Source organism: Leptinotarsa decemlineata, unplaced genomic scaffold, assembly GCF_025532065.1.
Source record: "Leptinotarsa decemlineata unplaced genomic scaffold, Ldec_3_MD MMD2_tig00000199_RagTag_RagTag, whole genome shotgun sequence".
NCBI lineage: Eukaryota > Metazoa > Arthropoda > Insecta > Coleoptera > Chrysomelidae > Leptinotarsa > Leptinotarsa decemlineata.
Window position 1 is genome coordinate 18240539 of NW_027412544.1, and position 25461 is coordinate 18265999.

The 25461-nt window shown below is 31.9% G+C and overlaps 1 protein-coding gene across 1 annotated transcript in view; it reads right to left on the reverse strand.

Moving 5' to 3' along the window:
* Positions 1-25461, reverse strand: part of HERC2 (E3 ubiquitin-protein ligase HERC2) — a 196876-nt gene that overhangs the window by 12147 nt on the left and 159268 nt on the right. Inside the window, exons 50-51 of the mRNA XM_074173110.1 lie at positions 21460-21816; positions 8955-9096 (exon numbers count right to left, since the gene is read on the reverse strand). Coding sequence (XP_074029211.1) covers positions 8955-9096; positions 21460-21816 — 499 coding nt within the window. The remainder of the gene's footprint in view (positions 1-8954; positions 9097-21459; positions 21817-25461) is intronic.

The following is a 25461-nucleotide window of genomic DNA, read 5'->3' on the forward strand; positions in this document are numbered from 1 at the left end:
GAAACTGAAAATAATAACATCAAATGCATCACAATGACTGAAGGCGTAAGTACAACAGATAAAAAAGTTATGGCTAATCAATTTATCAATTATTATTCTAAAGTTGGAGAGAACTTTGCAGAAAAAATAAAAAACACGGTGGATACAAACACATTGAAAAGATATGTGAATTTCTTTTACATGGAAAAAACAACTAAATCTGAAGTTAAAATTTGAAACATAGAAAATCACCTGAATATGATGGAACTTGTAAAAACATTGAAAGATCTTATATCAGAACCTTTAGTACATTTACTAAATATGATTTTCAATACTGGAATATGCCCTGAGGCTTTCAAGATTGGAATAATTAAGTCCATTTACAAAAGTGGTGATAAGAATGAAATGAAGAATTAACGACCTATCACATTGATATCTAGTTTAGCAAAAATATTTGAAAAAAATCTGTGAGTATATAATTGAAAAATATTTAGATATAGGTAATCTATTTTTTCTCGAATACTCAATTCAGATTCAGAAAAAATATGTCCACACATAAATGCAATTAGTCAAATAGTAAGTAATGGATATCAATCATTAGATGATAAAATACCAACTATATCTATTTTTCTTAATTTAGATAAAAATTACTTGCAAAATAGAAATCAACAAGTTAAAATTTATGACATATGCAGTGACAAAAAAATATTTATTTATGAAATTCCTCAAGATTCTGTTTTGGGTCCGATATTATTCAATATTTACATAAATGATTTATTCTATATGCAAACTGAAGGGAAAATTAAATCTTTTGCAGATGATCCGATGCTTTCATATACCGCCAATAGCTGGTATAATTTAAAAGTAAGTGTGGAAGGAGATTTCAAAATTATCAAGAAATGGTTTGATAGTAATTTATTAACGATAAATTTAGAAAAAAACAAATATTTGACTTTCGGTTCTTGTAAAAAATTTTCACCTAAACTAGGTCCACTCAAAATTAGTGAGAGTATCGAAATCTTTAAGGCTGAGTACTTGGGCATAATGATTGATAAATATTTGAGATCGGATCATCAAATCAATTATTTGCTGAAAAAATTAAGGATCCTCCTGCCAAAATTTAAATATTTAAAAAATTCTTGAGTATACACCATCTGAATTTACTTTATTTTGAATATTACTGGAGTTCTTTCCCAACACCAAATCGTTATTTTTAACACCTCGACACGTGTTTCGATCACCAAGTGATCATCTTCAAGAGGAAGATTAAACTGGAAACTTTCCTAGGCTAACGCTATGTATGCTATGTAGGTATACTGTACAGGTAAACCATACAGGTATACCACCCTAAATTAATTTTACAATTTGCCTCATCTATTATTTTTCAATATGTCCTTATGTAGTGTTTAAATGTTATAGTTATATATTGTAAAATAATAGATAAGGCAAATTGTAAAATTAATTTAGGGTGGTATACCTGTATGGGTGATATACCTGTATAGTATACCTGCATAGCATAAATTGCGTTAGCCTAGGAAAGTTTCCAGTTTATTCTTCCTCTTGAAGATGATCACTTGGTGATCGAAACACGTGTCAAGGTGTTAAAAATAACGATTTGGTGTTGGAAAAGAACTCCAGTAATATTCATTACTACACCAAAGGTTCCAAACAGTGCATAATAAGTACTTCATTTTGCTCTGGTTCAATCCCAACTACAGAGAGAAAGAGAGAGAGATATACGCTTGATGTCATAAGGAATACATCTTGTCGACAAACATTTTTCTGCTTAAAAAAAACAACTATAAATATTAATAAATTGTTAAGTGAATATATGAATGTACTAATATATGTGGTGGGCCATATATATATATATATATATATATATATATATATATATATATATATATATGTGTATATATATATATATATATATGTGTATATATATATATATATATATATATATATATATATATATATATATATATATATATATGGCCCACCACATTCGCCTCGGTATTTCTACGAGAAATGAAGAGAGTTAGGGAAAAATTTTCAGCACAGTTATATGAGGAGCATATTCCCAAATAATTTATATTTTTTCTTATTGAACACCCTATAGTTTTTTATATTTTTAGATACTATAGGCAAAATAGAGGTGAGTTACTATTATATTTCCCATACTCAAAACTGACAGTTTCTGAGAAATTTCGAGAAACTTAAAAATACAGACCATAATTTAAAAATTATTTTCACCCTGTAACGTGTAACGAGCTGCCCGTGATTAAATGTACTGCTTAGCTCAAAGGTTAAAGTTGACTATCACATGAAATTTTTATTGCAATATTATTCCGAGTGGTGAAAAAAATTGCCTCAAAATTTGGTCACACATTTAATTAAATAACTTCTTAAAGTTGAATGGAACACTACGTATTTGGTGGAGTAATTTGACGCAGAAGTAGGTTTCCTTCAAAACTATATTAGAGTTCTCTATACCTATCTCTTCTGCTTTTTACACAAAAGGCGTTTTTATATTTTACTTATGAGTAATTCTTTTATCTTTAAAATGAAATACGCTCTATTGTAATGAAAAGCCTAACAAGCGTTTTAAACACCTTTTTATTGAAGAACACGTAGATTCTCTAGAAGCACAAGTTTAATTTTCTTTAAATAAGGTGTATCTTAAGTAAAATGCAGGCAAATGTAAAAACTAAAATGTATTGCCATTTCTAAAATATTAAAAAGCATTCTTCAAAATAAGAAGATGCATGTGTCTTACTTATTGAGGCAAAATATGTTAAATACGCTTGTTTCTTAGCGAATATATTAGAATTCATAGTGGAATGAATACCAAAATTACAATATGGGGTCAATAAAAACATACATTTACGATTGCCTATAAAACCTACTCTACTATTTTTTCAATAATAGTAGGCTCTGGCCTAGATGACGTTAATTATTATTATTAAATAAAAAGTATTTGACAGTGACACAACTTGTTAATCAAACCATTATGATTGTTTTAACTAGTTTGAAATTATTATCATTTTGAAATATTGTAAAATGAGAACTTATCCCCAGGAAGAACGAATTGATATGATTTTGATAATCGGTGAGTGTGAAGAAAACTGTTTATTAGCATCAATAGTATTTGCCCAAAAGTATCCTAACAGGAGTCATCCTAACAAGTGTTCATTGGAAAAGTTGTTGCAGCTGGAAATGAGGAAAATAAATATTTAGTGATGTTATCTCTAATTGAACACCCTCACACAAGTCAACGAAAAATATGTGAAACAACTGGTATAAGCAGACAGACTATCCAAAGAATAATTAAAAATTACAAATTCCACCCGTATCGCATTCAACTACATCAACAGCTTTTTGAAAAAGATTATGATCGACGACTGAATTTTTGTTTATGGGTTTTAGAAAAGTTTAATGAAGAAAATTTTTTTTGGTTATGTGTTTTTTCCGATGAGTCAACTTTCCATAACAACGGATTAGTTAACAGACATGACGTTCACTACTACAGTGACGAAAACCCTAATATTTTTAGAACCCTTGATCACCAGCACAGATGGTCTGTTAATGTGTGGGGTGGAATAATTGGAACGCAAGTAGTAGGTCCTTACTTTTTTGATGGTCATTCAAACGGCGTCATGTTTCTCGGATTTATTAGGGATAATTAGGGAGTGAGTAGAACCTACTTCACTAAACTTGAAGTTATTTAAAAAAACTTTCTAAATATAATCTATAATAAAAAATATGACCTTTAAAGTGAACAACTTTCCAAAATTAGTAAAAAAAATGGATATACATCAATTATATTTTTATCATCTGTTAATTTATATGTATAAAAATAAATCAAATGGTCAATATAATAAACATGAGTAAGATATAAGAAATAAATCAACATATTCATTGAAAAATAGAGTGAAGAAAACGATTTCTCAAAAAATTACATGTATATACATAATTTCGTATATATTTGATATGCTACCTCATTATATAAAACATTTCAAATCTTTTTTTCGTATAAAAATAAAATTAAAGAATGTAAAATAGGGGGACTTCACGAGAATGTTTCCATGATATAATGAATTTCAATAAATCATGATACAGAATTCATTGAGTACATTTCTGAATACTTTTATTTAATTCATATATTGTTATTAAGCACAGATTGTAAATTTATATATTTATTTGTTATTTTCTTTTTCTTCACATATGTTTATATACTTTGCATATGGATATATGTATTTATAATATTTATATGTATTTATAAAGTTGTATCCTTTTTTATAACTCACCTTGGCACAAGTTTCACTTTTCAAGGTTATTATCAGTTTATTCAGAAGTTTGTTTTATTTCAAATGAATATATTATTATGAAATGTCATGACTAAACTTATATTATTATTCATTTATACCACAAAAGCAATATTTTCTGAAAATTTAAAAATTTATTGTTGCACATTTCCAAATATAACTTCAAAAATTTTTACTGACAATACTAGTTGTATGAGAATAATGTTCTGAAAACTGAAATACATATCAATCAATCAAAAAAATTAGATATGTTAAGTTGTCGTCATTCAGGACACAATTCCTGATACATTGCCAGAGATTTGATAGCATTTCTCAAACATCTCGAATAAACAAAAAGCGTATCCACTTTTTCGTCATTGTAAAAATTCATGTTTTTCCCTTAAAACCACTCACTAAATTGAATAACTGTTTTATTTTGTGTTTGACAATTAACTTGACATTCACATTCATGTATTTCATGGCTTACTTAAAAAAATAATTTATCGCTTATCATGTTTCTCCTGTTGATATACTCATTTTCTGAACAGAAATATTTGAGTAGCTACAAATTTTCAAGTGACATTTGGAAATTATGAAGGCTTAGTATTGATACAAAGATTATTGGTCTCTCTTTTTCAAGACAACCCTGACAGAAATCTATTTGGTTTTTAGTGAATATAAATACCTTTTAACGTGTTAGGAATCACATGTTAAAAGGTAAGGCCTCGTTAGTCCTTAGCTCGCACAAGTTTCGACTTTTGAGGGTAGTTCGTAGGGGTGCGACAGCTGGTTAACGGAAAAACATATTTAAAACATATTTAGGATCTCAATGAACGACATAAGCGACGGGAGAACTCTGGATTTCAGTAACATTCTGAAATTTGAGATCTGAATAAAAAAATGATAGAATATTGATAATGTGTTTTCCGGAAAAACGTCGAGAAATACATATGTTGTAATATATCAATGAATTTGTAATAACAATGACTACCAAAATGTATAAAAAAATATACAGGTCCGTATTGAAAAAATAAACTGATGATGGACTTCAATGAACGAAACATCGCATTGGAAAATGGGCTGAACCAGATAATGAAAAACATAAAGTGAAGCAAAAAGTTTCTCTGTAATTTTTTGATATCATTGAAAATGAAGGCGGTGAAGCAAAAAAATAGAATCTGTCATTTTCAACTTTTTGCAAATATCTTAGAAACGGTTGGTGATTTTTATCGACCTGAAAACAATTATTTTGCATTCGTAAAAAGGCAACTTTTGTTCATTTGTTTCATTAAAAAAACCTATGTATTGATAACTTATCGAAAGTCAAGATAAAGTTATATCACTGCTTCAGAAAAAACATATTATGTACGTCCATACATACATACATCAGAAATTCCCAGGAAGATCATCTATTAAAGAAATAATTTAATACTAGGTACATACATACATACATTAATAAGAACAAACAAGAACCTGTTAAAGTGTTTATTGTCAATAGAGTGAGTATATTAAACTATATAGGTATCAACCTTGTATTGCATATGTACATACACCGAGAGTAGAGAGCTCAACCTAATAAAATTAAAAGAAATAACGGGTTATACTTAAATGGCAGACAAGAGCCAAAAATTAACTCTATTTGAAATTGATCGCTCTCTTCCTTTCTTTGGAAGATTCCCACATTTTTTTGTATCAAAATGGAGAAGTAGAATGCCAAAAACTTTCTTTCCCAACAATATAGAAATTTCATTTTTCCATTGATTATTCAATTAGTAGCAAAATTTATGAATAATATAAGTTACCGACTAATTGGCTTCTTTAGTATTTATATCAGGCAATGAATTTTCTGGGTGAGCTTTTCAGTTTGCCCTTTGTAGCCCTTTAGCTGATTTAGCTTTGTTGTTCAGGGCATGAAGAAACAGTGATGAAAAGGTAGCTTCATTTTATGAACGCTCCTTTTTACCTCGCGGCTGATGCTCCAGTTGGAATATTTGAAAATATTTTCTTATTGCACATGTACAACATAAAACAAACCTACATACAAAATTTCAGACTCTGAAAATATAGCGGCACGGAGAAACAGTGATGAAAAGGTAATTTTAATATGTTAACGGGTCCCTTTTATCCCCAAGGGGGCGCCCTAGTTGAATTATTTGAAAATCCTTTTTAATTGCACATCTACAACATGAAACCAACCTACATACAAAATTTGAGCATCCGAAAATATAGCGGGACGGAGAAACAGTGATGAAAAGGTAATTTTCATATGTAAACGCGCCCCTTTTACCCCCACGGGGGTGCCCCAGTTGTAATATTAAAAAATTCTTTCTTAATGCGCATCTCAGACCTAAGAAGCACCTGTATACCAAATTGAAGCTTCCTAGGACTTTCCAGTACGGAGAAACAGATATGAATGAGTGAGTGAGTGATAAGTGAGTGACTGTCACATTTATAAGTAAGTATAGATATGTCTAAGATAATTGTATACTTATATTTTATAAATTATTTTTAAACCAAATGAAAAGAAAATGAAATAGATGAAAATGTATAAGAAACAGACATTCAAGTTAATGTCGAAAATCACATTTTTGAATCCATCAATCACAAATCACACAGTTGGAAAAAATCCTTAAAAATATATTATTACTGTGTTAAATCATATAATTATATAAATTCATATGAAATTAGTGAACAAGAAGAAATTTAACTTCATTGAAAATGACAATTTTTTTCTGACTTTTTCGTTTGAAGTCTTTATATTTATAACAGTTATTAGTAGTTTGTGATCACGGAGCTTATTTGTTTCTTGCAAATTTTGACATTTCTTCAATAACATTCATCACTGAAAAAGTTAACCTAACATTCATTTTTCAGAATATTCAGATCTCCAAACACAAAACAAAGATATTCTATATCACTCATACGGCATTCGTGACGTAGCACATTCCTGGATTTCATCATTTTTAGAAAATAGGCAACAATATGTTTCAGTTAGTAACCACAGTACGAGTACGTATGATAAATGTAATTCAAGTTTGTTAAATATTTCAATGGGTGTTCCGCAAGGATCGGTATTGTGGCCTATATTGTTCCTTTTATATACAAATGATTTGGAATCACATATTAGGAATACTTCTTTAACAATGTATGCCGACGATACGTCTTTAATAGTATCTGACATGGATGAAAACTCACTTTTAGACAAATGTAAATATACTTTGCAATCTGTTATGAACTGGTGCGAAGCTAATTCTCTCTATCTCAATGCAAACAAAACACAATTAGTTAGATTTCACAATTGACAAAAACATTGCATGCCTATTCACATTCAAATTAAGAACATGTCAATTCTGGGAAAAGAAGAGACAAATTTTTTAGGAACTAAAATTGATGCATGTTTGACATGGAAACAAAACTGTTCAAATTTAACAAGTAAAATTAACTCATTAGGTTTTCTCTTTAGAAACCTAACAGATATCTTGACAGATCAGCAACTTTTGGCACTATACCATGCTCAAGTAGCTTCCAGACTGAGACATGGCATATGTATGTGGGGTAACTCGAGTTCGATATCAAATATATTCGTTGCGCAGGAGTATATTTTGAGAATAATGGCGAAAGCCTCAAAAAGGGCCTCCTGCAGAAGTTTATTTAGACAATTCAACATTTTAATTCTTGTCAGCATGTATATATTCGAATTGTCAATTTTTGTCTTTAAAAACAAACAAATTTATCACCAATGAAATCATACATAGTAGGAATACTCGTCAAAAATATAACTTCCACATACAGTATTGTAAATGTAAGGTTACTTCTAATTCACCTTATGTGATGGGCCCAAATATCTTTAATAAGTTACCAAAAGATATTAAGGAGCTCAATAAAATTAATGAATTTACCCGAAATCTGAAAAAGTATTCAATTGATAGTTGTTTTTATAACCTAGACGAATTTTTTATATAATAAAATAGTTTTCTTTTGTATTGTATTTTATATGTTAATTTTAGAGTGTTTTTATATTGATACGGACACTGCGTTTTCATGTGTTCTTCATTGCTGGACAAATTCTATACATACTTATATGTCAAACGGATAATCAATAAATAAATAAGATTGGATTTTCATCGAGTCTTCATTGAAAAGCTTTGGTGTTCTCTATTGATGAACAGTGCATAACACATAACAGGATGGTAAATTGCAATAATTTCATTTCAATATATAAATTTTCAGGATTCTTTTTTACAAATTTCATGATCCATATTTTCTTTCGAAAATATTTCTTGCCACCTTCACGTTTTCGTCTTGAGGAATAAATACAATTGATATTCTTGAAATTTTAAAGAGTTCGTCTCCTTCATTCATCCAGGTTTTGGAACTGCGAAACATTTTTTAACTACGAATACTGATAAATATTCATAATTTCATTACTACTTTCTGAAGTATGTGATTTGTTTCAGAAAATAGTAGTGAAATAATTTCCTAATTATAAGTGTCCTTGAACTATTAGGACTAAAAATCCTTTCTATGACTAGCAATGGACAGAAGCATTTCTAATGCTTAATTATGATAACCTTCAAGAAGCATATACTTTCTATACATTATGTGAGTGAAATTATATTGACATAGTTAAGAATAAAACTAAAGGTGATATCTGAATAGAAAACAACTCACCCACGAACTCAACCTTCCACACTCTATGTGGTAATGCTAGGGTTTCAGAAGTAAGTAGTGGCAGTTTGCTAACCATTTGACCAAAAACTGATTTCATTCCATCTACACCAGCCAAACCTCCTCGAGATCTTGATCTTTTCACCTAATCACAAAATATTTGGTTTTAAAAATAAAATAAGTAAACAAGATTTTACAAAAATTGAGTCATTATAAAACACTGAGTATCAAAGTAAGATCGATGGCTCTTTATATTTAAATGTTTCTTATATCTTATAATCAATCAGATCATTACAGTAAAATTTCAAAGAAAAATCAGCAACAAGAATTGATATAACAGCACCGTTGCCAACTACATCATTGTAATACATAACATCAGGTATTTGAAATGAGTCACAAATAACCGAAGACTTAAAATTGTTGGATATGATATCTTCAAGGTGATTGATATCATTTCTGTAGCCTAGTTAGTGATTCATTTGCACTGAGCTTTCAGATTGGAAAGTTCATTATGATCTCTAGTAAACCCAATTGTTTAAATAGTTTCATATGGTTTTTACTCTAACTTATTAATCTTCATCTTTGAAGATTAAAACTCGATAAGTGTTTCAATCACCAAGTGATCATATTCAAAGAGGAAGATTAAAACTTATTAATCTTCCTCTTTGAAGATTAAAACTTATTAATCTTCCTCTTTGAAGATGATCACTTGGTGATCGAAACACGTGTCGAGGTGTTAAAAATAACGATTTGGTGTTGGGAAAAAACTCCAGTAGTATTCAGTACTACACCAAAGGTTCCAAACAGTGCACAGTGCACAAACAGTTCCATAAGTGCACATGTTGGCAACGCCGCAACTTGTCATCTTGTGATGTAATTCTCTTCTTAACGTGAACAACCTATATCCTTGTTGTTGGAAGCGGTTTGAGGTTCAATTTCACTTTCTATGTATCCAGTTCTTTGTTTATTTATGGTATTTATAATTTTTGGTTGATCTCCATATGATTCACTTGTTTTTGTAATATTTGGATATTCCAGTTGTGATATTTCGTTTTTGTTAGCAGTACTCGTTTTTTCGTTATTTGTGTTTTTATCAGTTGGTAAGTTTTTGTTGCTCTTTGTTAAAAACATAACTTTTTCATCTAATAACATTTTATTTTCCAGAAGAATTTTGTATTTAGGGTCTTTTTTGACAATGAGTTTCCTCAGCAAATCAATTTCCATTAATAAGTTATTGATGTTGCTATGATCGTTTGTACCTTGTGACTGACCTTGTTGCCCTGCTGCCACATATATCCTTGTTGTTTTTTATTGTTTCTCACTGCAGCACAATATTCTTGTTTCATCTAATGTATGGTATTGTTTTCTTTCTACACAACTTTTCTGAAATGCATTCCCGCATTTTATACAAACTGTAACACCAACTAGTTTGGATTAACAACATTGAAAAGTCTTACTGTTTGCTCTTTTATCACAGAGCTCATTACCAGCTTGTTGCTGGTCAGCCATCTTGAATTTTCGTCCTGGTAGAACTTTCCCCGTGTTTAACAGATCAAGATATTCTCCTTTTATTCATGAAAGATTAATCAAGTAAGTAAGTAGTTTCAACAAGAATGCGGGGACACCACCCACCTCAGCTGAATATTTTCAATTGCACAATGAGCAAAGGCATTAATTGCTATTTAAATTGAAAGGAGTATATTTTTAGAAAGTTCCTGGAAAAAAAGCTTGGTAGGAAACTTTCAAAGGAAGGGAGAAAGCTATTAAGTTTGAAATAAACTCTACAAAGATGTGAAGATCATTCATAGAAGTTACTTTCAGTGACCAAACGGAAGAAAAGGCCCTCCCAAAATATCTACTTTCACAAAAAAATAGTTTCAAAAGAGCTACTTTCATATGAACATTGAAATATATGAAAATCACTTTTTTCTATTCAGTTTATACTCCAAGTTAATGAGTCTTTTCATCAAGTAACGGGACAGTCCATTCATGATAGGTATTAGAATTGGAAGAGTATCTTTTAACCTCAGTAAATCTTTCAATCTATTGCTACTCTATTGCTACTCAATCAACTAAATACGTTTATTGGTTGGATTAATTCAAATGATTTGGTTTAAGTTGGTCTTGCCCCTATTATAGGCATATGCCTTTTCAGGGGCACCACAGGCGAGCTCTTTATCCACTCGTATTTATAATTTTAGAGAGTGTGGTGAGGATGTTAGGGTGATAGTGGGGGTGATGGTGGGTGAAAGTGAGGATGGTGGTGGCGGCAGGGTGTCCATGCGAACACAACAGAAAAGGAGAACAACAGAACTTGGCATCCAATACTCAAGAAGACCAGATATTACCCAGAAAGCGAAATCCTACCAGCAGCATATCTGTCAACAATGTGGACCAATCAGAACAACCAAGTAACAGTGTGGATCACTCAGAGCAATTCAGCAAAAGTGATGGGTTGCAGACCCAATTTTTGTGTTTATTCTTCCTTATTTCTTTTTACTCTGTGGTCATTTTCATGACACAATGTGTGTGTGTACACGTGTGCGTACGCATATATACCCGTTTATATGTGTGTATATGTATAAATGTGTATAAGTTTAAATATATCTCGAATTTGTTTCTGTACCTATATGTTTATATGAATATTCGTGTGCATATGTGTATGAGTGTTTGTAGTGTTGTTATATATGTACTAGAACTGGAATTTTGTTACCTGAAGAGACTTAAAATATTGCACCCGATTAAGACTTCTACCATATATTGACTTAAGTAAACCCGATTGTGACACAATTTTATAATATACTTGTGTATGTAAATATGTATATGTGTGTATTTATATATGTATATGTACATGTGTATATGTATGTATATATAACTGAACTATTAAATGAAGTATCAAAATGTCAGAACATATCCATGCTAATATTTGTCAATAAGTGTATATAATAATTGCTGCTTCATGTATTTTTCTGTTTTGCTTTTTATCATGTATTTTTCTGTTCTGTTTTGTTTATTATCATTATTAGCTTCAGCATGGCCATAACACATACAAGCAATATTCACATTGCTTCCGTGTTGCCGCTGTTTATTCACATTTGTACTTTATTATGTAAAACTTTTCTTTTTTTCTGCGAATAAACATTATTATTATTATTATTAATTAAGTCTGAACTAATGAAATTCACCATGAAACATTGTCAAACAAACGATTCCACAATTTACCATAAAACAACGCATACTGACACAACTATAAAAAACTGTTTTAATCACCCATAGCAATATACTACAGTATGATCCACATACTCATTATCATACCAATGTCCACAGAGAATTTTAATAAAGAATTAAATCTGATAAAACAAATTGCAGTGAATAACATTTTCAACACGAATGTAATTCATCACATCCTTGAAAAAAACGTTTGAAACAAGCTATTAACCAAGTATACCCTCACAAAAAATATAATACTGGTACCTTCAAGACATTCACATATACCGGAAAAACATCAGATAATATAAAAAGACTATTGAATAAACAAAATATCAACATAGCATATAAGATTGGTAACTACTTGGGAATAACAGATCAGGTGTCTACAAACTAACATGCGGATCATGCCCGAAAATGTATGTAGGAAGGACTTCAAAAAATTTTAAAACGAGAATCTCCGAATATAAAAAAAGTTTTGTACTGAAGAATACCAATTCCACCTATGTGTGTCAGCTTTTGGAGAATGATCACGATATCCACACTATATACGACATACTCCATGAGTACTAACCCAGCGGGTCTGAAGAGATCATCCTTCTACTATCCTAGATATATCTAATAATAATAATTATATCCCCGCAAGAAAATGCACATCCCCTATATATGAGATCGTTCATCCGTAAGGATTACTTTATTTAATAGAATATGGTAGCGTGATAGTTGCTGCCACCAGATCAGAAAAAGGTTGGAATCCATTCTGATCACACGGATGGCTTTTACGGGTTCGAGGGAATGAAATTGTCTTCACAAACCAACTCTATTGATAAATAAAGCAGACGGAATAGTTATAGTAACAATTGATAAGTAAAAAAATACATTGAATAATGACTGGAGTCTAGACCTAAACAGAGCAATATTGATTCCTTTCCCTCATTTCTGATTTATTAAACATTATTATAACCGTGAAAAGTTCTAGAGGAGGAAACAGATTTTAAAAATAACAGGATTATTAGAACCTGAATGAAGCAAGATTGTGTTATCTACACAATTCAACTTTATTCAATATAACTGATGAACCATTAATTGGAAACAAACAAATTAATCATCACTCATTACAGAAGTATGCCCTGCCTAAATTCTAATTAATCTGATATAAAAATAAAATGGAATAAACGGTCGATGGTAGGTTAGAAGTTTCTGGAAAACGCAAAGCATGATTTTTCTGAAAATTTTACCTCTCACATTTCCTTACCTGTTCTATCGATCTAAAATATTTTCAGCATTGCGGCGTTGCCACTTCCATAAAAAAGTGCTAGCAACTTTATTTTTTTAGATGGAACACCCCGTATATTAATACATTTTTGGAATCGCTCTGGTATTTTAATACTTTTTTGTTAATAATGTCCTATCCTTATCTCTATCTGTTTTCTAGATAAAAAATAAATTGTGCTAAATATGGTCCAAAACATAGCCTTAATTTTGTTGTTGATATTTTGGTGATAGTTTGGACAAACTCGAAATATTCAAATAACACCAAGAAATCGACTCCATATCATACAGAGCGTGCTAAAATTACTATTTCCATTGTGCATAAAAGTAGTCAAAAGTTCATTTTGTCAAATGAAACCCCCTGTATATTACTCGGTAAATTGAAAGATGGTGAAAAATGCTTCAAGATGATATATCATGTCCCTATACCTAAATCGTCAAGTTTTCTCAATAAAGTCGCCTCTTCTAGAAACATCATTTTTTTTTTTAGAATTTGCATTTAGGTAGCAGTGGAATTATCAAGCTTATAGCAGTTCGGTTACTTTTATAAGTAATTTACAATGAGTTATCGACGGTGTTTCGAATCATCTTCCAAAATGAATGCAAATATCGATTATTCAAACGAAGTTCTTATGAAATTATTTATTATACACATGAACGAAGTGATCAAATCATTGTCAGAACGTGTAAAAAATTCAACCAAATGTATCCTGAATTAACACCAATGAACGAGAGGAAGTTTGTAAGGATACAAAATAATTTCCTTAACTATGGCTCAAAGTTTCCAGGGAACAACTGTACCAAAAATCAGTCATTTCTAGGTAAAAAGTAAGATTTTGAGGGCTAAAACATGTGAAAGTACAGACAATAACAGAATAGGATGATTCAAAATAACAAAATTGTAAACAAAATATCACATTTTCACAATAAATGCTGAAAATGTTGTACATTACATTCTACACACTTTAAAATGTTTTTTTGTACGCGACTTGTGGTTGCTTTTTCAATTTCCTGGGGATCCAGATCTTCAATACTCCGCACTATTCGCCGTCGCAATTCTTCTTTGGTAGGCACTGGAGTACTGTATACCTTTTCTTTTAAAACACCCCATAAAAAAAGTCAAGTGGCGTGAGATCGGGTGATCTCGGTGGCCAATCCCACGGCCCTAAACGCCTAAACCAACGATCGTCGAAGAGTTCGTCAAGTTTCCTGGAAACTTCCTGGGTGGAATGAGCTGGAGCTCCGTCCAGTTGAAACCACGATTTCCTATATTCCTCTAAAGGCGAATTTTCAAGAAAATCGGTTACAGTCGTCCTTAATATTTGGAGATATCTCTCTACATTCAGTGTGTCTTCATAAATAAAAAAGCTAATTTTATTGTTCTTCAGAATACAGAAAACATTCAGGTCAAATTTTTCTTGAAAACCCATTTCTTTTGTAACATGAGGATTATGATCAGCCCAAAAATGTTTATTCCTTCTATTGAAAATACCATCTCTCGTAAATTTTGATTCGTCGCTCCAAATTATTTTTGACAAAAATTCCCGATCTTCCTGTGTATGAATCAAAAGGGATTCACAAAAATGCATTCTACGCTCGAAGTCTTCTGCTTTTAGAGCTTGGAGGAAATTATTAAGGAAATTATTTTGAGTCTTACAAACTTCCTCTCGTTCATTGGTGTTAATTCAGGATACATTTGGTTGAATTTTCTACAAGTTCTGGCAATGATTTGATCACACTGTCCGTGTATAATAAATAATTTCATAAGAACTTCGTTTGAATAATCAATATTTGCATTCATTTTTGGCGATTTTTTGAAACACCGTCAATAACCATTTATCAATTACTTATAAAAGTCACCAAACTGTCATAAGCTTGATATTTCCACGGCTACCTAGAAATCAAATTCTTTAAAAATTATTTTTTGTACAACTGTTATTGAAAATCTCTTTGAGAAATACTTCAATCAGAACACCTACCAAAAAATCATTTAGAAAAGTTCACACATGCAGTTCGTGCTATTGGTAATATTGAATCCCTGTGAAGTTACTGACGATGACGAAGTAGAATTCAGTCCAACTGTAAAAAGTCCTTCATGACTAACCAATAATCCACAAAATAACGTGAGTTGGCGTATGTAGTTGTAACATATGCCTTGTAATCCAAAGATCGTGTGTTCAAATCCCATGGACCCTATAATTTTTTTTATTATCAGCAGTAACGTTATACAAAAAAATGTGTATGATACATTTGTTAAAAGTGATTTTAGTTTGCTCGTGAGTTTGCAATAATCCCCACTCACAAAATAAAATGCCACTTTCAACACTTGTAGGTAAAACGTGAATAACTATTTTTCCACAAAAACGGCTTTATTAAGAAAACTTAACGATTTAGGTATAGGGACATGTATATCATCTTGAAGCATTTTTCACCATCTTTCAATTTATCGAGTAATATAAAGGGGGTTTCATTTGAAAAAATGAACTTTCGACTACTTTTATGCACAATGGAAATAATAGTAATTTTAGCACGCTCTGTATAATATGAAGTCGATTTCTTAGTGTTATTTGAATATTTCGAGTTTGTCCAAACTATCATCAAAATATCAACTTTTCATGAATTGAGAGTACTGATGTACTTAATTTCAATTAAGGCTATATTTTGGACCATATTTCGCACAATTTATTTTTTATCTCGAAAACAGATAGAGATAGGTATAGGACATTATTAACAAAAAAGTATTAAAATACTAGAGTGATTCCGAAAATGTATTAATATACAGGGTGTTCCATTTAAAAAAATGTAATTGCTAGGACTTTTTGATAGAAGTGGCAACACCGCAATGCTGAAAATATAGATCGATAGAACAGGTAAGGAAATGTGAGAGGTGAAATTTTCAGAAAAATCATGCTTTGCGTTTTCCAGAAACGTCTACCTTACAATCGACCGTGAGTCACGCTGTATACAGGGTGTCCCTGGACTTTCTCTTTTCCTCTCGGGAATGTATAGATGGGGTCAAAATATCACCAGTACTTCATATAATTTTTTTTCCTAAAAGTCTTCGTAACCAAGTTACGGGCCCTCGAAGTTACAAAATGAAAAATGTTTTTCTTTGATAACTTTTCAAGTGAATATTCAAAATCATCCAAGTTTTGGTAATTGACTAAACAAATGAATTCCGTCGATGAGCTTTCATGCAGGAGTCAGTTGTTTTGCTACAAAGTCAGGAACGGACTACCCCCGATGGTCCACACCCCAAAACTTTGAAATGACAGATATTTTTCAATATTTTTCAACAAAATATGGTTACTTGGACAATTTTATGAATAAAAGTACTCGTGTGGAAAGTCGATCGGAGCAACGAGTCTTGATAAAAATGTAGTTCTACTCGACGACATCAAACCCGCTCGTCCACCATTATTTGAAATGAATAATTATCAAAGCAGAAATAATAATGATAACGTTAATTCAACAACATTTATAACAGGAATAATACAAAGTATGCTAAAATGAAGTCGTAAACAAAAAGTACAGTACCTATATGGAAGTTTAAGTCACAATTGTGATAGCAGATATTTTTTCAAAAGAAATATCAAGTTCTGTAGATTCGTGGTGTTTTTAAACTAACAAGCTACTCTACTATGAAATATCGAATTCATTCCATATTTTGTATGTACATAATACGTGAGGAATAATCACGTTTCGTGTTGATCAGTTATCTGAATCTCATGAAACTCAACATTCGAATGTTTCAAATTCTTCTTCACAGCTAAACTGTTGAGGAGTTTCACTGATAATTATAATTTTATGGGAGAAATTCTTTAACACGAATCTAAATTTAGCTGAAAAAACGCACATCGGAAAAAATATTTACTATACTAATAAAAAGCAAACGAATAAACTACAAAAACGGCTGCACATGATCAGGTGAAAAATATCCAGGGAATAATTATGTTCCATTTCTTTCACAGATGTTGACAAAAAAACCTTTTAGAAAGTTTTGATAAAAAATGAGAAACTGGAATGCGATTTTGTTTTGTTGAGTGGTGCGTTGTCATATGACTATCATTGTATTGTCAATATTCTATAGGATATTTTGAATTTTTTTGATATGGCCGAACAGTTTACATTCAATGAATATGCAGATATGCATGTATTTTATGGACGAGCATTTTGTAATGCTGCAGAAGCTCGTCGTCTGTATTCCGAGCATTTTCCCAATCGAACGGTACCGTCAAGAGAAACATTCGAGCGTGTCGATCGCAGCTTGAGAGAGACAGGTATGTAATAATTGATAATTAATTTGAGCACGTTGTTTTATTTCGATATTATTGTAGGTACAGTTTTGCCAAAACGAGGTGGTGAGGGCGCTCCTAGGACTGTACGTACCGTTGTATTGGAGGAATATATTTTGGAAGCCGTCGCTGATGATCCTTCAATGAGCATCAGAAATCTAACAGAACAGTTCCATACATCCAAGTCCACTATTCATAGAATAATTAGGGAACAACTGCTCCACCCATTTGACATCCAGAAGGTACATGCCATGGCACCGCAAGATTTTCCAGCACAACTGGAATATGCCAATTGGTTCATGGATAGGCAAAGAGAGGATATGACTTTTATTAATCGAGTTTTATTCACTGATGAAGCAGGTTTCAGTAGAGATGGAGTTATCAACTCTCATAATCTCCATATATGGGCCGAAGAAAATCCCCATGGGATATTGCAAACCAAACACCAACGGAAATTCAACGTGAATGTTTGGGCTGGTATCATAGGAAACCATCTTATAGGACCATTCGTTCTACAGGACCGATTGAATGGAGAACGTTATTTGGAGTTCATTCAGAACGATTTGAATGGACTTTTGGAACATGTTCCATTGCAAACCCGAAGAGATATGTGGTTTATGCATGATGGCGCTCCTCCTCATTTTAGTTTGATTGTGCGTGACCATCTGAACCATATTTTCCACAATAGATGGATTGGTAGAGGTGGGCCATATTCATGGCCATCGCGGTCTCCGGATTTAAATCCATTGGATTTCTTTCTGTGGGGGCATCTAAAAAGCCTTGTTTACGCTACACCTATTCACACAAGAGATGCATTGTTGAATAGAATAACATTACATTGGGAAGCCATACGAAACGACCCTGGAATGCTATTTCAAGTACAGAGAGGGTGTCTTCGCAGAGAAGGTGGTCATATCGAGCAGTTTCTGCAGCGGATTTTTCATTTCTGTTTGCTCTTGAGGCTCTTGAGTTTCGTTAGTTAAACGTGTTTGCATTATAAAAATTCGTTATGAACATTTTACCTATCATTTCCATTTTCCTTAAAAACTAATATTTTCGAATAATGGTAGACATCTCAGGATAAATGTTGTTGAATTAACGTTATCATTATTATTTCTGCTTTGATAATTATTCATTTCAAATAATGGTGGACGAGCGGGTTTGATGTCGTCGAGAGAAAATACATTTTTATCAAGACTCGTTGCTCCGATCGACTATCCACACAAGTACTTTTATTCATAAAATTGTCCAAGTAACCTTAATTTGTTGAAAAATATCTGTCATTTCAAAGTTTTGGGGTGTGGACCATCGGGGGTAGTCCGTTCCTGACTTTGTAGCAAAACAACTGACTCCTGCATGAAAGCTCATCGAAGAAATTCATTTGTTTAGTCAATTACCAAAATTTGGATGATTTTGAATATTCACTTGAAAAGTTATCAAAGAAAAACATTTTTAATTTTGTAACTTCGAGGGCCCGTTACTTGGTAAGGAAGGATTTTAGGAAAAAAAGTTATATGAAGTACTGGTGATATTTTGACCCCATCTATACATTCCCGAGAGGAAAAGAGGAAGTCCAGGGACACCCTGTATATAGATAAATAAGAGGAAGTCCAGGGACACCCTGTATATAGATAAATAAGAGGAAGTCCAGGGACACCCTGTATATAGATAAATAAATAAGTACCATTCTGATCATTCCCATATTGATTCCAATTTAAGAGCCACTGGTAGACAGCTGTTTCAGCCTATTGGGCATCGTCAGGACCGGGCAGGCGGTCCTCGATTGAAGACAAAATGTGAAAAACCGAGAAAAGTACTTAATAGAAATAACTGCGTAAACGCAAGCGAGACATAAGTGGAATTATTTTCCAGCAGCTCGACTGCATTAACCTTTCTCGATTTTATATATATATATATATATATATATATATATATATATATATATATATATATATATATATATATATAGTGTAAGGATGGGCAACACTTGTTTACCAGAAGAAATAAATACAAATGCACGGAGCCATCAGCAGGAGCCAGCCGCACATTTGTGGTTTCACTTAATAGATCTTGTGTTTACAAGAAAACTATCAAAATCACCACGGAGGCAGCTATAGCTACCTGCGTGACATCCGGGTCCAGGAAATAATATAAATACGAAGGTTATCGAGTGTCTTGATATAGATAAAGGAGTTTTTTAATCGGACATAGCACTCAAGGAAGTGGCAAACCATAGACACGTGTTTCGGGCTTTTGGCCCATCATCAGTATGGTGCAGCCAAGTGTAAGGATGGGCATCTGTATTTGTATTTATTTCTTCTGGTAACCAAGTGTTGCCCATCCTTACACTTGGCTGCACCATACTGATGATGGGCCAAAAGCCCGTCTAAGGATGGGCATCTGTATTTGTATTTATTTCTTCTGGTAACCAAGTGTTGCCCATCCTTACACTTGGCTGCACCATACTGATGATGGGCCAAAAGCCCGAAACACGTGTCTATGGTTTGCCACTTCCTTGAGTGCTATGTCCGATTGAAAAACTCCTTTATCTATAGCAAGACACTCGATAACCTTCGTATTTTTATATATATATATATATATATATATATATATATATATATATATATATATATATATATATATATATATATATACAGATAGATAGATATTATAGATACACTAACCTACTAATCGAAGCCGCAACTCTCGTGTATTCCAAGAATAACAAAAGCGACTTTTGACTGTCCCAAACTCTTATTGCGATAGTAGGAACCAGAACCAGACTTTCAGTGTTGGAAATCCAACAGACCTACTTATAAATTCGTACGCGACTGCCTTCTTTACCGCAAGTCAAATTAAACGAATAAACTGCGAATAATTGCCAATACCAAAATCACTTCGCGAAACAGTGACTTGAAATACCTCGTATTTCAATCCATCCAAAAACCTCCCCAGGACTCTGCAGGAGATCCAACTAACCCCCTCATGAATCCGTACGCGAGGGCCTCTCTTTTGGTCTTTTTGAAACTTAAGCTACCATTCCTTTAGGGTTCCTTTGAATAACGAGGTTGATTACTGCTTATCCAATTTCTTGATATTTCGAAGCAGTTATTTTTAACGATTTTTTCAAGTGGCTTTGCCTTATTTGATTTTAAGATCTAAGATCGTTACTGAAAGCTGATAAAAGGTTCCCAACTTCAACGATTCACTTGCGTTTTTGTATTTTATGTTTTACGAAAAATAATATGAGTATAACTTATACTTTGTTACAGATGTAGAAGCTAGGGGACAGAAGTTGAACCTGCTGGAGTCTCTGGAAATAAATAAGGGTAAACCTTCGAGTTCCCTGCTGAAGGACCAACAGGAGAATGCCCACTCACCATTACTAAACCTTTTTTCATAATACCAATAAGTTTATTCATATTCAAGAATTAACCTGTAGTCCAAAAAGTGAGAGTGTTATTAGTTTACAAATTCTACCTGGTATCGCCTTCACTATTACCCAATCAAGATAGGTAACTACTATTATTGTATATAAGAATTTGAGCCCAGTTTGTAATATTCATTTCTACCGGAGAAGCTACGGTGTTTGCGAAAGGCGTCTACAAATAAAAGTGTTTGTGAAAATTGTTCAATTATTATCATGGATAATTAAAGTGTAGTATACACTAAACTTCGGGGAAAAATACATTCTGAGAAAAAAATTATATTCCTAAAATTCATGACATGATTACCTGTATCCTGTTCAATTCTATTACAGGTCCGTGATGCTTATCTCTCACCATCGTAGCTTGGACAACTTTCCTAAACGTAGCTTCTTTAATGGAATAAATTAATATGCTGCGCAATTCATGCAAAGAATCTGGTCCTGTTATCGGGAACATTGTTATACAAGGACATATTAATTCTGCAAAGTGATGTAGAAGGACTAATCGACAGTGTAGAACCAGAGGAGGAATATCTTGTAGTAAATCATACTCCAAGGGAGCTACCGAAGGTAATCGAGCACATGCTGAACTGGCATTGCTCGTGGACCATGCTAGAGTGTGTGCGGAGCCGCATGCAACATTTGTTATTTTTTTAACATTTGCCTGAAAATAAAGAAAATCTCATATGGTAAAGCATCGACTTTATGGAATTGGTAGAGTGTACTTGTTATTAGGTATTTGAATCTTCTATAATATGAATGAAATAAAGTTGTATTACAGGTGTAGAAAGTATACAACTCTGTACTTTACTTAGATTGATCTTCACCAAACACCGATACACTTACTTCAGGACAGAAGTCTAATGGGACTTAACTAAATAATTTACAATCATCTATTTCCATGAATATTTTTCAACTCTACAAATTTTTTTGAGCCATTATATTTAAAACTAATATCTACTGCAAATATAAGGTCTGATATTCAACTTACTATGAAAACTGCAAATTAACTTTGATTTGAATTAACCTTCCATTGGTATATAATGAAATAAAAAGAATGCATGTAGATATACTTTCTGCACGTTTATTCATCAATATTTTCATGTCTCTAGACTGTGTAAAACTGGTAATATATTTGTGTAAATTATACAAACTGTCTCAAGAATGAACAGTCCAATGACTGTTGAAATTTTATTGATAGTTAAATAAATTCTGCAGGACTATCTACAGTTGACCACATAGATATCTCAAATCCCTTTTTTTTTAAACAGAAGCAGTAAATGGAAAATAGCTCGCGTTTCTGAAAAATGGCCACACAAAAATTATATAGAATTGTCGAGTGCAATTTTTCCAAATTGTTTCAGATTACTTTATATGACATCATTTATAATTCAACAAAAAGCATAATACCATAAGCATAACATGGTTTCTTAACGAGTAGAATTTGGAACCTCTGGAATAACATAAGTCTTTTGAAAACACTTTCTTTTTCACCAGAACAAAAATAGTCTCTCTCCTGATAATGGTAACTTGGTTAGCAAAACACGCGTCAAAAGAATATTTTTGTTCCGGTGTGGTAAAAGTATGTATAATAGAAAACTCTCTTGTCTACCTCGGTATTTATGTGAAGTATTTGAAGAAAAGAGTCTAGTGAATGTAATTTAGTCAAATAAAAATGTTTATTCTGTTAAAATAAAGTGGTAATGGTTTCTCTAAAAAAATAGTAAAGATGTTTATGTTGTATCTGCTTGATCTCAAGTAGTATGTCGACCTTTGTTATTCCTTCTTTTCATTAATGATCTCACAATGGAAATAGATTATCAAACTTAAGTACTTTGATGATCTGAAGAATGCTGCAACAATAATTGGTAGCTTAATGTCAAAAATGCGGTGTTTTAACCTCCACAAGACATTTTCTGATTGATTCGGCCGTTACTTGATGAAGATCCATAGTAATTTCAAAAACTACACCTCAACGATTTGATCTCCACAAACTTTATTTGAAAAATATATCACAACATGTTTCGCTACGACATTAGCTTTTTCAAGTGAACAAATCACTTGAAAAAGCTAATGTAAGTGTAGTGATTTGTTCACTTGAAAAAGCTAATGTCTTAACGAAACATGTGATATATTTTTCAAATGAAGTTTGTGGAGATCAAATCGATGAGGTGTAGTTTTTGAAACTCCACAAGAAAATATAAATCGTTCATATTTTACTATAAAATAGAACAAACTTCACCGAGAATGTATCAAAACATAAAAGTACTCGAGATTATAAGAATTCAATGAAATATTTTTGAAATTATTTATGTGAAGCAGTTCAAAAAGCTTCAAAACACATAAATCTCACGTTGTAGGGTACCAAATCTTAACATATGAAGATTTTTATACCCTGCTCAACTTGATTGGGTCAATTTTGAATTCTCATCTCCTTTCTCAAATGAATGCCGATGTGGATGACATCAATGCTCTTACCCTAGCCACTTCTTTAGCATATTCATCAGGACTACTGGTAAAGATGGCACAGCAAGATTATATACACACTCTACATCAAAGCGGTAAACGGTTGGATCTAACTGTCCCACCAAAAATTTAAACTTTAATTAAATCAGATGATCTTCCCCCCTATCATTGAGTATTGGAAAGAACTACTCCCAAAATTGGATAAACAAATAATTCAAGTTTATTGTCCTGAGAAACAATAAATGCTTATAGGGACTATAACTAACTACAAAGTATTATAAAATGACAGTAACAAAAATAAGATATTTTTCAATAAACACATATCTTAAAAAAACAATGAAATGCAGTCAAAAATGAAATTGGTTTCAGAAAATTATATAATTCTAAATAAGTACATGTTTTGAACGAATTACAAAGTAAAATAGAAAAATGCAAACTATGAAAAGCCACTAATTATATATTTTTTCAATTGATATTCAAGTTTTGTAATGGAAATATGCTTCTTCATTTTCTCTGGAGCTGAATTATATATAATGATCCCATCGTGATATATCGACTTTTTCCCACAATTTGTTTGTATTTTAGTTATTGACAATAATTTGGTTCGTCTTATGGCATTATTAAGAATATGTCCAATTTGAATAAAACTCAAGTTAGATTTCTCTGTATTATTTTTGATAGATTGCATGAAAGAGCTAATTCGAGTTTATAGAATAAATTTAAGTCCAATAAATACTTTGGTTAATATAAGTTTAATGTTGGTTCCAAATATGGTAATTTATGAATGCTCTTAATCATTTTGTTCTGAAAGGTTTTCAGAGGTGCGATTATATATTTACTTGCTATTTTCGAAACAGAAATGAAAGATGAAAATAAATGAGACTGAAATATATATGTTATTGAAATTTTATAGGTAAAAAGTTTCAAATTTTGTAAAAAAAATCTAATAAAAGGATATATTTTCTTTCTGATTTTTTCCATATGTTTGTTTATTCCATGACAATTTCTCATTCATGTATAAACCCAAAAAATTCGTTATTCCTGTTAATTTTATAAGATTCTCATTAAACATAATTGAATTAGTTGAAGCCAACTGAGAATATCATCCAAATCATTCTTTATAATTACATTTTGGGGATAGCGTTGCTTGAGTTGTCCAGTGAGAACTTCAACTGGAAATTTGAAAGTAGTCAAACTGGCTTACTGAGGAATTTGACAAGTATTACATGTTTTGGTATCTTTATTTTCTTTAGATTTTATTTTATTCACTTTTACATTTTTGTCAGTGAGAAATGTTGTGGAACAAGCAGATTCAAATTATTTATATGAAATTTACATGCGCAATATTTTCGACATCTTGGGTCTGAGAGAAGAATTGCGTACTCCACCCCACTTTCTGTGCAACATGCGCGCAAAAACATTCAAGCAGCGAATGGCGCGAGGTATGCCTACATGTAACAGAAAAAAAGTTCCATTTACTAACTGTTGCTAGGAGTTTGCAATAATTTCTCCATTTAATTTTTCAAGTATACTCATTGTTAAGCATTTTCCTCGTCAGTTCACTTGTTACTTGTGTGTGTTTGAAACGCTTTGGAGAATTTACAGCTCCGTTTTCCACGTTATTGCATGTTTAGAAGGGCCCTTCAGAAACATCAAATAACTGGATATTGGACTACTGATAAGTCTTCTGATGTCCAAACCGTTTGTCCTTCTAACTACTTATAATTCATGGAATTGAACATCTCAGAAAACATCCACTAATACGCTATTGTTATCGCTTCACTGTCAATGGATTTCCTGAATAATAATATTTAATAATGATAATATATTTATTTACCAAAAA